Source organism: Netta rufina (genome assembly GCF_964035555.1).
Source record: "Netta rufina genome assembly, chromosome: 20".
NCBI lineage: Eukaryota > Metazoa > Chordata > Aves > Anseriformes > Anatidae > Netta > Netta rufina.
Window position 1 is genome coordinate 4,582,351 of NC_140144.1, and position 14,987 is coordinate 4,597,337.

The 14,987-nt window shown below is 56.7% G+C and overlaps 1 protein-coding gene across 1 annotated transcript in view; it reads right to left on the reverse strand.

Annotated features, from left to right (window-relative positions):
• Positions 1-14,987, reverse strand: part of ASTN2 (astrotactin 2) — a gene marked incomplete at both ends in the record, with an annotated part of 316,075 nt that overhangs the window by 226,366 nt on the left and 74,722 nt on the right. The window contains one exon of the mRNA XM_084298804.1: positions 11,221-11,605. Coding sequence (XP_084154930.1) covers positions 11,221-11,605 — 385 coding nt within the window. The remainder of the gene's footprint in view (positions 1-11,220; positions 11,606-14,987) is intronic.

Sequence of the window (14,987 nt, forward strand, 5' to 3'; positions counted from 1 at the left end):
TTACACTTACTGGGACGCCAGCACAGCTGGATAGCAATGTCCTGCAACTGAGCACAGTGAATCCAAAGACCTAGGAAACATTAAAAACTACCAGTCCTGCTCTTTAGCCAGCCACCACACAGCTCTGCCACCTCCTGCCTTGGGCAAGAGCCCCCATCCCCATCGGTCCCCCGCTGTCCCCCAGTCCATGCCGCGTGCAGCCACACCAGGTCCAAGCAGTACTAGGAGAGTGCAAGGCCAGCTCAGCAGCTGTATAAATAACACATATTATATGCATATAAAATCCAAAAAATATATATATAATATATAAAAAATATTTATATAAGCAGGTATTTATTTTTATATATACATTTGCACATATTTATAAACTTTATGTATATATACAAATTATATATATACACCTGTGTGTGTCTCTAAATCAAAACAAAGTACAAATAACCAGGTACACATCAGGGCACTGAGCACCTCCTGCAAGGCATACATCTCCAGGCCACCCCTGCGATGGCAGAGCGAGGCTCTCAACCTCTTCGGGAAGCTCTTTCACTCACAGGGGTTTTCAGGTTGAGCAGCACAGGGCCATGGGAACCCCGAGAGCATTTTGGAAACAGGCTGGTATCCCATCTCAGCTTCCTCCTTCTTTTCCCTCCCTTCCCTTTTTGCTGGGCTCTAAAATAGCAGATGTATACATTTCTTTACGTAGGCATTAATATACATTAATAGACTATTTTAGATGTTAATAAATCTCTCGCTACAAAAATAGATTTTTATACGTAAAGACCTGATTGGAATTGCAAATCGGCGGGGGGATGGGGCGGCAGCAGGAGCTGAAAGTTTCATTCGCGATGTCTAATTTGAGGGAAGCCGAACAAATGCACTTTCCTCCTTCACATATTCGGCAGATGACGGCTTCCCTGCCCCGCTCCCCACCACCCTCGGCTCTGGGCTTGGAGCCAGCGCTGCCCTTATCTGGCACAAGGCAGGAAGAAGCCCTGATAGCATCGCAGGTTTTCAGCAGTCCGACAAACCCAAAAAAGTCTCTGCTGGCTTCTAACACGGCTCGGGGAAGGGGGACGCCAGCAGCGATGTGCGGCACGGCAGGGACACAGCTCACGGAGCCACGGGGGCTGCAACCCCACCGAGGGGACAGGTTTGGAGGGTGCCACGCACCCCACAGCCCCCTGAGGGCACACGAGGTGGGTCTGGCTTGGACTCAGCACTTACCCGACAGAGCCCTACGGGCATCTGGAGGTTTTTGTTGAGGAGATGCTCCTCCGGGCACCCCGCAGTGCCCAAAGCCGGCCGGGGTCACTCAGAGGTGCTGCAGAATCCAGGCCACAGAGGCTGACTTTAAAAACGCCTCGATGGTAAGAAAAAATTCAAAGATTTGCTTCCTGAGTAGCAAAGAAAGTCAAGCCTCGGGTGTAAACCCATCTGAGACGGGTTGGATGCTGTTAGCATCACTATTTGCTTTAAAAGTCCTTCAAGCAACATAGTCTAAAGCTCGGGAAGGTGAATGTGGCCACTGAGAAGACCTCATTGGTGCTGCCCAAGCGTGCAGAGCACGGGGGGTTCTGCAACGTCTTCCAGGGGTCATGCCAAGTGGCACTGCACACAGCCATGAGCACACCATCGGCTGTCCTTGGGCACAAGCTCAGCTAAAGCACCTGCACTAAATAAATTCTGGGAGAGCCCTTGCATTTAATCGCCTTCCTTCTCGCTTTTAGCCCACCACAAAGAGACAGAGCCCCTTTTTTTCCACGCTGATGCAGAGACATTTGGCTGGCATGGCCCTAAGTCTGCTGTGGATCAGAGCAGCTCGGCTCAACCCAGGCGGCCGGAGCAGAGAGAGATCACAAAGCAAAGCCTGGGAGGGAAAGAGGGTTAATCCGGATCAATAAAACCCAGCTCTTCGCTTCGCCCCTTTTTTTGCTCCCATGCAAAGCTTTGCCAGTCCTCACACCTACACAGAGCTGGAGCAAACACCTGCAGAAGCAAACACCTGCAGCCTCTGCCCTTGCTCTGGGCAGCTGAGCAGCCCCTTGGGGTGCCGAGCACCCAGCCCGCAGGCTCGGGGCTCCGGAGCCCGTGGCAGCGCCCGCCCCGCGCCCCGACCCGTCCTCATCCTCTCTCCAGTCACGGCACTCAATCACTTCCCAGCTAATTGCCTCCACTCATGTGTGCAAACTAACCGTTTACTGGAAAATGCCACGGAATGTTAATTTCATTTGGAATTGGGTAATTGCAAAGCACTCCCATTTTTTTTTTTTTTTACGGCACGAAATGAATAAGCATTGTATTAATAGCGCCGCTCCCAGCGCCGACCACAGCCGCGGCCCCACGGACGGCAGCTGGGAGTTATTGGTCACCCCTCACTTTCCCCGCCGTGCTTCCTGCCACCTTTCCCTTCCCCTCGCCATGCTCCTGGCGTCCCATTTTGGTAATTAAGATAACGCGGCGTAATTATAAACACATTGCTAGAGATCAAACGCCCGCCAGCCGCAGCCCAACAGCCCAGCTCTGCACTTCTGCCTAGGGGGTGGCCGTGTTTGTGGCACAGCCCCCCCAGGCATTTCCAAGGCATTTATCCCCTTCACCCATTTCTCCTCCTGATGGGGACCGCAGCAAGGAAAAGCCCCTGGCTATGGGATGCTGCCCCACTAAGCCTGCCCCATTTCCCTCCAGCCCAGCACTGAGAAGGTCCAGGCCACCAGAGACTCAGCTTCCCCCCCCTCTGCTCCCACCTTTTATTTTATGAGACACCGTAACTTTTTAGCTTAGGCAGCAAGCAGAGAAGATGGGCAGACCCTCGGCAGCAGCTAACACTCCTCAAGTTATAAAATAATTGAAAACTTAAATAAAAACACTCTGGAGGAAGCTTCCCCGTTCGGTGCTAATGGGTGCATGAAGCAGCCCAGGGTAATGTTGCGTGGCAGGGAGGAGAGCTCCTGGCTCCGAGCAGCGCTGACCTCCAGCTTTCCTCATCCCACATTCCCCAAATCAGAGTAAATCCACCCTGGGGAGCCCCGCTGCGAGCCCACCGAGGGCAGGAGGAAGCCTCAACCCTAGGTGGCCGAGGAAACCCAGCAGGAGGACAAAGCTGGACGTGGCAGCACCTGCTCGCCTCAAAGCTCAGGCTATGGGAAGTAAAAACCCTTCGGAAACACCGGCACCAGGCTGAGCTCAGCAGGACCAAGGCCGTAACTCACCGGGGCTTTCAGCGAGCGGTGATTTGAAGCCTTGTTAACGAGCTCCCTGTCCCGCCGGCCCTGCAGGTGGGTCGCTGCCGTGTGATGGATGGGGCTGCGAGGTGCTGGCAGACCCCAGGGCTGCGGAGGAGCCCGGCCCCGATCCATCTTCTCGGGGACAGGCTGGCAACGTGAAGGAGCAGGGTGGCGGGGCCAGGTACAACGTGACCCGAAGGGAGAGGGCACACTGACAGAGCCCAGGGTGACAAAGCACCAAGTGCCACGTGCCCAGCACCCGGGGCTGAGCGATCCCCGTGCTCCCAGGCAGTGACACAAACCCGGCGATGCAGCCCGGGGGCTGCCCGAAGCTCACCAGCACCTATCTGCTCCCGTCAGAAATGGGAACGTTGCACGTTTTTCTCCCTCCTTGCAGCCTTCATGCTTCCTCTCCACATTCACTCTGGCTTCAGGAGCCAAAGGCAGGTTTCTCCCATGCCGACACCGTGTCTTGAATGGGAGGATAATCCTGAGGACAGCTCCAGCCCTACTGCACTGCACGGTGCAATGCACCACAAAGCAGTCCCAGCACAGAAAACCCCAGAGGGGAGGACGCTCCAGATCCCACAGGGTCTTCCGAGGAGAAGAAGCAGCCACCACACTGACTTTTCAGAACTTGCATCAGGCAAAAAAAAACTTCTCCAAGCTAATCCTGGTCACCAGCTGGCCCACAGCCCCGCCGTGCCGTTAATAATGCAGCACGTTATCAAACATTCATCGGCACGCACCGAGCGAGGAACAACGCGGGCCTGGCATCCCTATAAATATAGCTCCTGATGGCTTGTTTTCCTTGGACAGCCAAAACTTCACAGCTCATCTTCTCTTAGCTGGTGATTTTGCCTGGATGAAAAGCACTTTGGACACCCAGGGAATTCAGGGCTCCTGCACGCAAAACTGCCGTGACAGCTTCAGCAGGCGCTGAGGGGCTGAGACGGTCCCACAAAGCCTACAAAACCCAAAGCTAAAAGAGCTGCTGCCCTGGGGGACCCCAAGTCACCGAGCTTTGGCCAGGAGAGGGGATCACAGCGGGTCCTTCCCTTTGCACCGAGCCACCTGCCTGGCTGCAGGCTCGGGCTGCCACAAAGCCCCGAGATGCCAGCAGGGTGTCATGAAGCCACCATCCCTTGGGGATGCTCAGCGAAACGCTGGCAAACTAAAACACCCCATTTTGTTTTCCATTCTCTACGGCATCATCAGAAGCTGATTTTCCATCTGCTTCTTCCCTCCTCTGCCTCATAAAATCAGCGAGTGGGGTACAGCAAAGGGAGGGGAAGACAAACAACGACAAAGCCATCACATCGGGAATCCACCCTAGGACCCCCTTCTCTACAATGATGCTTGATGGGCGCCAGGAGCAGCCCTGGGCGGTCTGCGAGATGTTAAAGCCTTCCCTGAGCATTAGAGGGATGGCATCGCCCTAAAACCAAAGGGCCCCATGGCTCACCTGGCCCCACCTCTGCAGCTGGGCCCTCGGTCTCTCCTTTTCAGCGATGCTCTCCAGTCAGTGGGAATTAAGCACACAGCACTTTGAGACAGCCTTAACTGCTCTGATAACTACAGGCACTAGCTAAGCGTGTGCTTAAATGCTTCCCTGAATCGGGATCCATTTCCTGCCCTGTTGGGTCTTGTTTATTTTGATTTAAAAATAAAAATAAAAAAAAAAAAAACAGAACTCGCAGTTGGTTGGTTGTGTTTGCAGCGTGGAAGCGGAGGATTGCAGGAAGCCTTCTGCACCACAGCCACACGGGCTGCGTGAATACACATTTTTCAAAGGTCTCTGCAAATTACACAAGGAGCTGCTGAGGATTAGGTCCGGGAAAAGCTGATCAAATACAAAGAGGGTCATGATCCCATTAGGCCCCTGAAAAGAAGATAAAGCCCCGGGACACATCAGACGCCGGCCTGACGCACTGTCCCATTTTCCTTTCCAGCCCCAGCAAACGTTAAGCCATCGTTTTATTTATTACAGGCTCGGGAAGCCTCTGGTTGGTGCTGTGCCTCCCGGGGGCCCTGCATCTGCCTGCAGGAGCAAAGCCCAGCGCCCAGCCCCACCGCAGAGGTAGGGGCACCTCTGTGGGATCTCCACCAGGGAGGACAACCTCCTACCCCTGCCCACTGCGGGGCACTGCCTCCAGCTCCGTCCCCGTCTCTAAACCCACCTCCAAGCCCCAACAGCACTCTCCTGTTTGTTTTAGGAGCAGCACCTCCAGGACACAGAGCAACTACCTGCCCTATTGCTCCGTATCTCAGTCTTCCCATTCTCCAGCCTCAAAAATCCTAACCTTGGCCTGGGGAGCACATCCCCAGCCCACATCGGACCCCTCCTCCCCTTCCCCTGTGCTGCCGTCCTGCATCCCTGACCCTGCCAAAATTATTCTCCTTTGGCGCCTCCACCTTACAGAGGAACCCAAGAGCAGTTTGGCCATGAACTGGCAGGACCACAACCTCTTTCATCCCCATTTCTCCCATTTCCCTGTGCTCCCTGGCCCACTGCTCCCATTCCTCAGGCAGAGCCCCCTGTAGAAAAGCAGCCCCCCCCAGATCCCAGCCGCAGGGGAAGCTCAGGCAGCCCCGCCGGATAACAGCACCTGGAGGAGGTTGTTCCCATGCCTGGAGCAGACAGATTCAGACCCCTGCCCTACCATTTGTAACTTCTTTAGCCCTTGTGGCACCTGCTGTGGCTACCTTCTCTGGGTCAGAGATGAGGAGCAAACACGAAGGGACGTGGCCGCCAAAGCAGGCGGTGGCACCAGAGCTGGATCCACCTCTCCAGGCTCGCTCCCGCTGCCAGACCAACTCCGAGGCAGGCTCAAAGCCTCTCGCTCTCACTACAGAGAAAGGCACGGATTAAGTGAGAGGAACTTCAGAGATTTGCCACGTTAACACAGCGGGTTAGAAGAAAGCCCAGGAGATGCGAAGTGGGGCTGACTGCACAGCCACACCTCCGACGTGCCTGCGGCGTTAATCGCCGGCACTGCCCTGCCTCCCGTCTAGACTGGGCGGCCCTGCCCAGCCTGCGCCGAGGCGAGCACGAGGACCTGCTTGAAAAGGTTTTTTATATAAAGAGATTTTTATTTTTTTTTAAGATGAAGGAAATAAAGAAAACAAAGAGAGGTCTTTTGTTGCAGGAGTGGAATTGCTGATATTTGATTTCCAAGTCTGAGATCTATTTTTTGCTCAGCTTTCACCAGGCAGGAGTTTGGGTTTGGCAGTCTCTTCTCCATGCCCCACTCCTGGCTTCCCAATCCTTGGAGGGTCCAGAAAACCCACGGACAACCCCACAGGCACCTAGGGACATCCCCACCTGCTTGCTGGGCTTCAACCGCCTTCGTTTATCAGCTCCATCTAAACATATTCAGCGCATCCCACCTGCAGCAGCATCAGCCATACCAATGGACTGGGGGGGGCAAACCCCTCGGGACAGGGCTTGAGAAGCAGAAGCGAAGCAATTCTGCCACTGAGGGATAAAAGAGTGTTGGCAGAAATGACAGGCAAGTGTGCTAACAGATCAAAACAAGTTGGGAATTCCCAGAGGGCTGGAGAGCTCGGGGCCATCTGCTTGGGAAAGGCGAGAGAGCAGAAACCCTCAGGAGCACGGGATGGAAAGCACCTGGGGAGATGGGGCACGGCACAGAGAGGCAGCGAGGACACAAACATTGCCCACACAACTTCACCACTAACTGCAGGCTGCTTCGTACGCACGGGGACTGGGTTTGGACAGGTGACACCCACAGGGCACAAACCCTGCTGAGATCTTCTAATCGCCAGTGATAACCCCAAACCACAAGGAGACTGTGTGGCTGCCTCTCCATACCGACACAATAGCATCCTCTTGACTAATTAGAACCGGTTATCACCTCCTCCCTCTATTTCATTTTATTGTATTAATTAAAAAAAGAGTACTTTCCTTCTTAAGCTGCCTCAGATTTCTCTTCTGTCTAAATTCATCTGGGCTCTGAGCAATGTCACCGGGTCAGCTTGTGCTCCTGCTGCAATTCTAATTTTGTCAGCTTTCCATTTTCTAGGGAGTTGGGGGATTTTTCTTTCTTTCTTTCTTTTTTTTTTTTCCTTCCCCAAATCAAAAATGATTTTGCATAACAGCAATAATGTTAATGGCCCTGCACGGCGCATCCAGATTACAGGCTGCGGCTGGGGAGAAATAAACATCTCATCTTTGCCCTGCTGTTTATCTACCCGCAGCAGAGCCCGGTATCAGGTCAGAACCTGTAATTTCATTAACTTTATCACTCAGACACGCTCGTTGCTGGATGTCGTTATTCAGCACATTGCTCCCCTGGTTGTTTGCACCGGGCTGCACTTCGGGTGCTCCGGCAGCACGAGGGAGCTGCCCTCGCAGCCACAGCAGCGCCGCCTGAGAAAGCAGGGAACAGGGAACGTCTGGCTCAGCGCACCCTTGTTCAGCTCACGCATGGTTTGGGAAGCAGTTACCTGTGCTGCCGGGCTGGGCAGGGACTTCTCTCCCATTTTTCAGGGCTGTACCTTGTGGAGATGTCCAGCGTGCTTCCCGCCTGACCTGATAAATACAAAAGCATCGCACGGAGCAAAAAACACTTCCTTGTAGAGAGGGCAATCGAGCCCAGCAGCCCAGGGCGCGCAGCACGGTGTGCGTGGATCCCAGCGGATGGAAAGCTCCCAGCACCTGCACATCAATCACTGCCCGGCACCTGGGGGAAGGCAAGCGGCACGAGCAGGTGGAGGGCGAGCCGAAGCGCTCCATCTTCATCGCGTGTGCCATCCCTGGTAATTAATGCTGGGGACTGACACTTGAAAGAGCCTTCGGTGACAGCCCCGGCGATGATACCGTTTGGAGCCCGCTGACAAGCCCCAGTTGATGTCTTATCACAATGCTACACGCCGGGAGTGGCGAGGTGAGCTTTTCCCTGGGCTGCTGACGTGCCCCATGTCCACGGGCACAGCTCCTCGTCCGGCCCTGGTAATCGCACCCAAACCCAACAGCCCCGGGCCAAGAAGCATGGAGGCAAGGCAAGTGGGGAGAAGCAGTGTCAGACTCCAGCTGGGATTGCCTTGACTCATCCATCTCAAATCCACCCGTAAAATTCTGCCTGAACAGCCCCGACACCCCGCGCTGGGGCTCAGCAGGTCCGCGGTGTCCGCTCCATCCCACCCGCAGGTCCCCAGGAAGCCCAGCTGCATCTGCTGCTCATGGCCAGGTGGCAGCAGCTGCGGCGCCTCGGACGTGTCCCACATCTCCGCAGCTCCCGAGCACGTGCAAGCCAGCCAGGAGGGCTGAGAATTTGCATTTCTGGTCTAGGAATCCGGCACCCGGACCGCCTCATCCCTGATGATTCAGACTCTGTCTGGGCAGCTTTAGCGGAGAGGAGCAAGCAGCGCACACCGCAGCTCGGCTGCTTCAGCAAAGCCTCATCAGAGAGGGGAAGGTGACTGTGGGGCAGGAAACACACGGTGAACCAGCATGGTCTTCAGTGACCAGAACCAGAAAGGCACAAACATGCCCCACATCAAGGCGCGAAGCATGACGGCCTCACGGGCTGTACCGGTGGGGGCAGCAGCCCGGCACGCAGCCCCAGCTCGGGGGTTTTGCAGTCAGCATAAAAACGACTTTATTACCCGCTCCTGAAGCCCTCGGATAGTTTAATATTCTGCCCTAGATCTTGTTTACTATTATGTTTTGAAGAGCACTGAAATGCAGTTGCTGCTGTCTTCCCCACTCATACAACTCTAAATAATTTATAGAAAAGCAAAACAAAGAAGATAATATGAAAGAATAAAAGAGGCAGCTCCGTTACAGCATATGAAGGCCTTCATTTGTTCACTCCCGCTAAGCAGAGGGTCGGGGAAACATCTATTAACACGGCAGGCCTGTGAGAGCCAGCTGCACACAAAGGAGGACGCTAACAGGGATGCTCAGAGCAGCACTCGAGGACGGCAGGCGGATCCCTCCACGGCTGTTTGAGCAGCGTTAACCATCGCTGCTGCGATCACCTTGCCTAAAAGAGCATTTCGTGGGTGGAGGAAACAGCCTCAGACACCACCGAGGGCTGCCACGGGTTGGGGGAGCTGCCTTCCAGCCACGATGCATCGCCGGGGCTCTGCTGCTCAGCCCCACACGCCGCGGTGTGAGGGGTGGCAGAAGCAGAAGCTGAGCCCAGAGGTCCCTGTCCCCATCCCTGGCAGCACGGGTGCTCCAGCGGGGCCCACTCAGCCTGTATGGGAACACCACGCTGCCCGGGGGCACGTCCTGGTGGCACCCTGCGAGCAGAAAGCCCCGTCCACCCCTGCGCCCATCCTTCTGCTGGAGGTGCTCGGCAATTAGCGCTGCCCCGCTGCCCCGTTGTTTCTCCAGCTGCATTTCACCCTGCTGCAGGTTAACTGCATTAAACCGCTCCTAATGACACGTCGATAAGGAGAGGTGGGTGATGCAGCTTCCCAGAGACAGGTTTTAAAAATGCAGGCAATCAAAGGCACATTAGCCCAGGCACCCTGGGGAAAGTGCTGCTCCTCTCCGTGCAGGAGGAACAGCCGCGTCCGATGGCACAGGGCCCTGCCTGCCCCGTCACCTCCAGCCTTTGGCTGCCCCAGCTCCAGGCTGCTTTGTCCACAGGGACCCAAGCTGGGACTGGAGCTCCTCCACACCCCAGCACCTTGGGGAAGGCACAAAGCACCCACAGCACCTCGCCTGCAGCTGCCAGGGGGGTCCAAACCTCTCCAACAGGCACGTTACCCAGCTCCACGCCTCACAGCGCACACAGCACCACGCAGGCAGGCACTATAACAGCCAGAACCCACACGTGTATAATTTTATAGGCTTCAGATGCTACATAAGCTGTGCCTGCCGTGCCCTCTGTAACAGGCTGAGCACCACGGGCAGGCAGAGTTCACACCTGAGACCTGCCACATCCCCACAGGTTCAGCCCCGCCGTTCTTCCCGCACGGGGATTTCTCTGATCTGCCACTCCCAGCTCCTCCACGCACATCTCAAATCCGCAGCCCTGATCACATTGTTTGTGGGTGACTCCAGGCTCGTTTGTCTGACTGCTCGCAGAATGAGACATGAGGAATGTTTTTGCTGCTCCCAGAAAACACAGCCTTGTGCAGCGGCTCTCAGAGGAGCGTGAGGCTCAGCAGGGCCCTGCCACGCCGACACGTTTGCCAGCTAGAATTGATGCACTGCTCGACAGCAAGGTGATCAGCATTTCTGCCACCCAGAGAATAAAAATTGGTCTGATTGATGCCCCTGTGCCAGCACTCACCCCCAGCAAGAAGCTGGGAGGTGTCCCAGCATTTCTGTCCTGCTCAGGAGCCTGGCACAAAGGCTGAGCAGGAGCAAACCTCATCAGCGCTGCTGGAGGAGCAGGAACGGCCGCTGAGGTACTGCACAAATCCATGGCAAAGGAGCAAATCCCCTTGCTCGGGGGGTAAACGCTACCTCTGCTCCCCAGCCAGGTATCCTCCAAACCTCAGGGGATTTCACAGCAGTCCCTGCCGCTGCCAGCACCAGATAGGCCACCCAAGCCTGAAATTAGAGCCGTCGGCTTCCCGTCTCATCGTGCTGGGCCAGCTCTCACTGCAAACGGGAGACTGCTATGGGGAGAGGATTGGGCAGAAGAGACAGGTCACGTCCTAGGGAGCCACATCTCTGAGCCCCTCTCAGCAGCCAGTCCCTGCAGCACCCGAACCTCCAGCACGGCGCAGCAGGGTCACACTGCGAGACCAGGGACAGCTGCGGGCTCACAGTGTCCCCAGTTTCCCCAGTTTCCCCAGCACCAGCCAGCACTGAGTCCCCTCTCATGGAACACAGCTTCAGGACAAGGTCTGCAAACCACCTCGAGGATCAAAGTTTAGGACAAAACCCCGTGAGAGAGGTGATTCCCCTCCCTCCAGCCCCAGGATCCTCCTCTCTCAGCGGCCCCACACAGGGCAGACACCCTGGCAGGGGACGGGGAGAGGGAAAGAGCAGGGAAAAAAACCAACAAACCTTTTTTCTCATAGTCGGGCTTCTCCTCCCCACCTCGGCCCAGGCTCTCCAGCGTCCGTGTCACCTGGCTGCCAAACTCATCCTCCCTGGTGCTGGGCTCTGCCCGCCGTGGCGTCTCCTCCTCCTCCTCGTCCTCGTAGTCGTCCAGGATGGGGGTCTCGCGGATGGGCACCCCGATGACCGAGTTGTGGGCCTGCAGGCGCGAGTTGCGGAAGCTCTCGCGGGCCTGGGGGCCCAGCAGCACGGAGGGGATGTAGTGGATCTCGTGGGTGGCCTCGGTGCTGGCGCTCTTCTGCGGGATGCGGCGGCGCTTGTGCCAGCGCCGCTGGGCGTACAGGGCCACCGTGAAGACCAGGAGCAGCAGGAGCAGCGCGATCAGCCCACCCTGCAGGACAGCAAAGAGCACACGTCAGGAGCTGTGGGTAGGGGTGGGGAGGAGGTGCTGCGACCAGCATCCATCAACACTCTTCTCTTCCATCTCCAGAGCATCCTTTCAGCAACCCAGAGCCCACCTGCGCTCTGCAAGCCCCGTGTGGGTAGGGACGTGCAGCCCCTGGGTGCCTTCAGGAACACAGACACAACCAGCACTCTGCGCCCTGCCCACGGAGAGGGGAGAGGAGGTACCTGCACCCCACCTCTCGGGAGCAGAGCGAACCTTTAGAACAGCCCAGCAGCCAGGGCAGGAGCAGCGAGGCCTCTGCAGGGACCCCACGATTTGCACAGAAGGCTGTGCAACGACCGGCACCGCACAACTGCTGCTCCTCAGGGCACGGTTACCCAAAGCCATTCAACATTCCTGCTTGTACCAGCCCTGTTCCTCCTTTTGGGAGCTCCAGGACAGGGCTACAGGCTACAAAGCTGCAGGTGATGAAGGCAAGGAGCACAAGGGGCCAGCCCCCGTGTGTTGTTCTCACCCCCCAGCCGGGGCTCCTCTCACGCTGCCAGTCTGTGGAGCACCTCACAGCCACATCCTGCACCCAAACCCTTGGCTCTCCAAAACAACCGTGATCCCATCAATCACAGCAACGTTATTTAAACTCTTTCCTCTTCCATCCTTGGGTAGCATCCCTCGAGTCACCCTCAGGCCACAGTGCATGCCTCATGGCACAGCATTCAGTGACTTGGCAGCGGTTATGTGGGGTCAGCAGCAGACCCCCGGGCACACCACCACCTATTCCAGACCACGACCTTCTCAACCAAGCTCTTCGTTTCACCCAGCTCCCAGCTACATCACCAACAAAGACATGCCACCACCAAAATGAACAAACTTCCCCAAAATCAATGTCTCCACGGATGTGGCAGTGCTGGGAAGCCCAGGAGGGCCCAGCCCTTTCCCTGGCTGCTCGGGAGCTGTGCCTTTGCCAGCTTTGAGCCTCTCCATCTCTGCACAGCACCGAGGCAATTTTATCCCGTGGCAGACAAGCAAAGCAAGGCAAGTAAATCAGGCACGGTGCGAGCAGTCGGGGCTTTCCGGCGTGACATGTAGCAGGCAGGGCAGGGCAGGCATTTGTTTGGCAGAGGGAACGCCGCGGCTGGGAACTTTACAAAGCATGCAAGAGCAGAGCAAAGACATGCAAATATTTCTTCTGCATTCGATGCAAAACACGGCGCCGTGCTCAGACTCATAAAGAGGATGGGTTGTAAAGGGGCGTCGGCAGAAAGGAGCCGGCGCTCAGGCAGCCCTGGGGACACGGGCGATGGGCAGCGATGGGCAGGGTGCTGCTGGGGGCATCCTGCACGCCTGGGGCAGGGCTGCGGGCACAGGATAAGGAGGGGGGACAGGGAGGGGAGACCCCAGCCCGGCACTGCAGGCAGGAGCCTGGCACGGGGTCTCGCAGCAGCAGCAGCACGCTCCCCTCCCCTCCCCTTCCTCGTCTCTTCCCTAATTGACACTAATGGGAGACTGGCGGGGGGATTGGGTTTGACATTGCTCAGCGTGACTCTCCCAATTTAGCTGATGTGCCATCACAAATGGCAACGCTTTAGCGGCCAGGAAGCACACCAGGGAGCAGGGCAGGGCTCGCTGGAGCTCCTGAAGGGCCCCTCCTGCACAAGGACCCCCCCGACCTCCCCTGATCAGAAGCAAGCAGCAGGGATGCTCCAACCCCACAGCAGCAGTGCACTGCCGGGGGCTGCACAGTGCCTGCTGCACGGACATCCCAGGGCAGCTCCTGCAGCCCCAAACCAAGGCTGCTTCCTCACAAGCCTTGTTTGCATGAGAGAAACCACGGCACACAGACCCTCCGAAAGCAAACCCCAGCGAGAAGGATGCAGCAGAGCCACAAGCCTGGAGGCAACAAACCACGCGGCAAATCAGGTCTGCCTTGGAGCTGTACTTAGAGTGAAGCAAGAGCTCTTGTGTTACAGAAGTGTTTAGGAACAGCGCTTGCTGATGTGACTACTGGGAAAAGCCTTCCCCAGGTCCCCAAAGCCAAGCCCCAGGAGCCCCAGGATGGGCACCACGTGCACCGGGTCGTGCCCTGCAACTGCAGCACAGAGCTGCTCCTCCCTGCTCTGCACCCTCTGGCAAACAGGCACCGCACCCCAGAACTGCACAAGGGCAACCCGGACACGTGGAAAAGGCCAGGGTGACTGAGAAAGCCCAGGCACGAGGAGCAGCTTTGCCAGCAATGAGCTGGGTACGGCTCTGAGCATCCTCAGCAGTGCCGAGGCCATGCGCCTGCCCGGCTGGGCGAGCACTGCGCCAGCCCTGGGGAAACGGTTTGGACCTGAGCGAATAAAACTCCCAGCCCATTAGATTAGAGATCCGTCCGCTCAGGAGGAATTACAGAAAGGCCTAAAGCCACAGATGTTATTAGTTTGTTGTTCCTCCTGGCTCGGGGCCCATCACTAGCAACAACGGGGGCGGCTCAAGCAAGCCCAGGGCTCCCAGCAGCTCCTGCAGGGAGGGTACAGGGGCTGCTGTGACCACCTCCCCGTCTGCCCTGGGCTCACTTTTACGGCTCTTTGGGCCCTGCTGGGAGCTGGGCTTGCACGGAGCAGTCTCTAGAGCAGCCTGGCAGCGCTGCCCAGCCCTCGAGGAGCTCTCCTGGCGCTCAGCAGCGGCTCGGTTTCACGCGCTCCCCACGTCCCTGACCCCGCGCAGCAGCGGCTCGTTTCAGCGCCGCGCACACGCAGGGAGAGCTTCCTGGGGAAAAAAAAAAAAAAAAAAAAAGTCAAACTTAGGAGGCATTCAAGCCAGCCTCATTTTAATCTATTTTTCATGTTAAATTATCCAACTGAGGGAGCGGGAGAGAGAAAGGGGAAGGAAGGGATAATATGAGAAATGTTTTATTTGACAATGTGTCATTCGGAAACTGATTATTTCTGTCTCAGAGCTTTTTAATATTCCCAAACAATGGCCGAGCCGCGAGGGGATTTGGTATGCTAAGGCTGGATTTATAATACTCTGTTCTGCAGTGATAAGAACATGGGCCTTTAATCCTCTGAGCTGTGAACATGCATATTCTCCCGCGTAATGCCCTTCCTTCCCGCGTGCCCCGGGCTCGCTGGAGCCTTCCCCGTGCCGCGTCCTCCTCGGCCACCGCTGGGGACGGGGATGTGTCCCAGTGAGCACCAGGCTGGGAGCTGGGAGCAGCCCTCAGCCTGCCCCAGGGCTCGGGGCAGGAGGAACCCAGGGTGCAGCGCCAGGGTCTGCAATGAGGCTTGGCAGGAAAAAGTGCCTGGGTGATGAAACAGCGCGCAGAGACACGGCAGGGAAAGCTGCCCGGTGGTAACGAGCCCGTCCCTCCGGTGCCTTGTTAGGG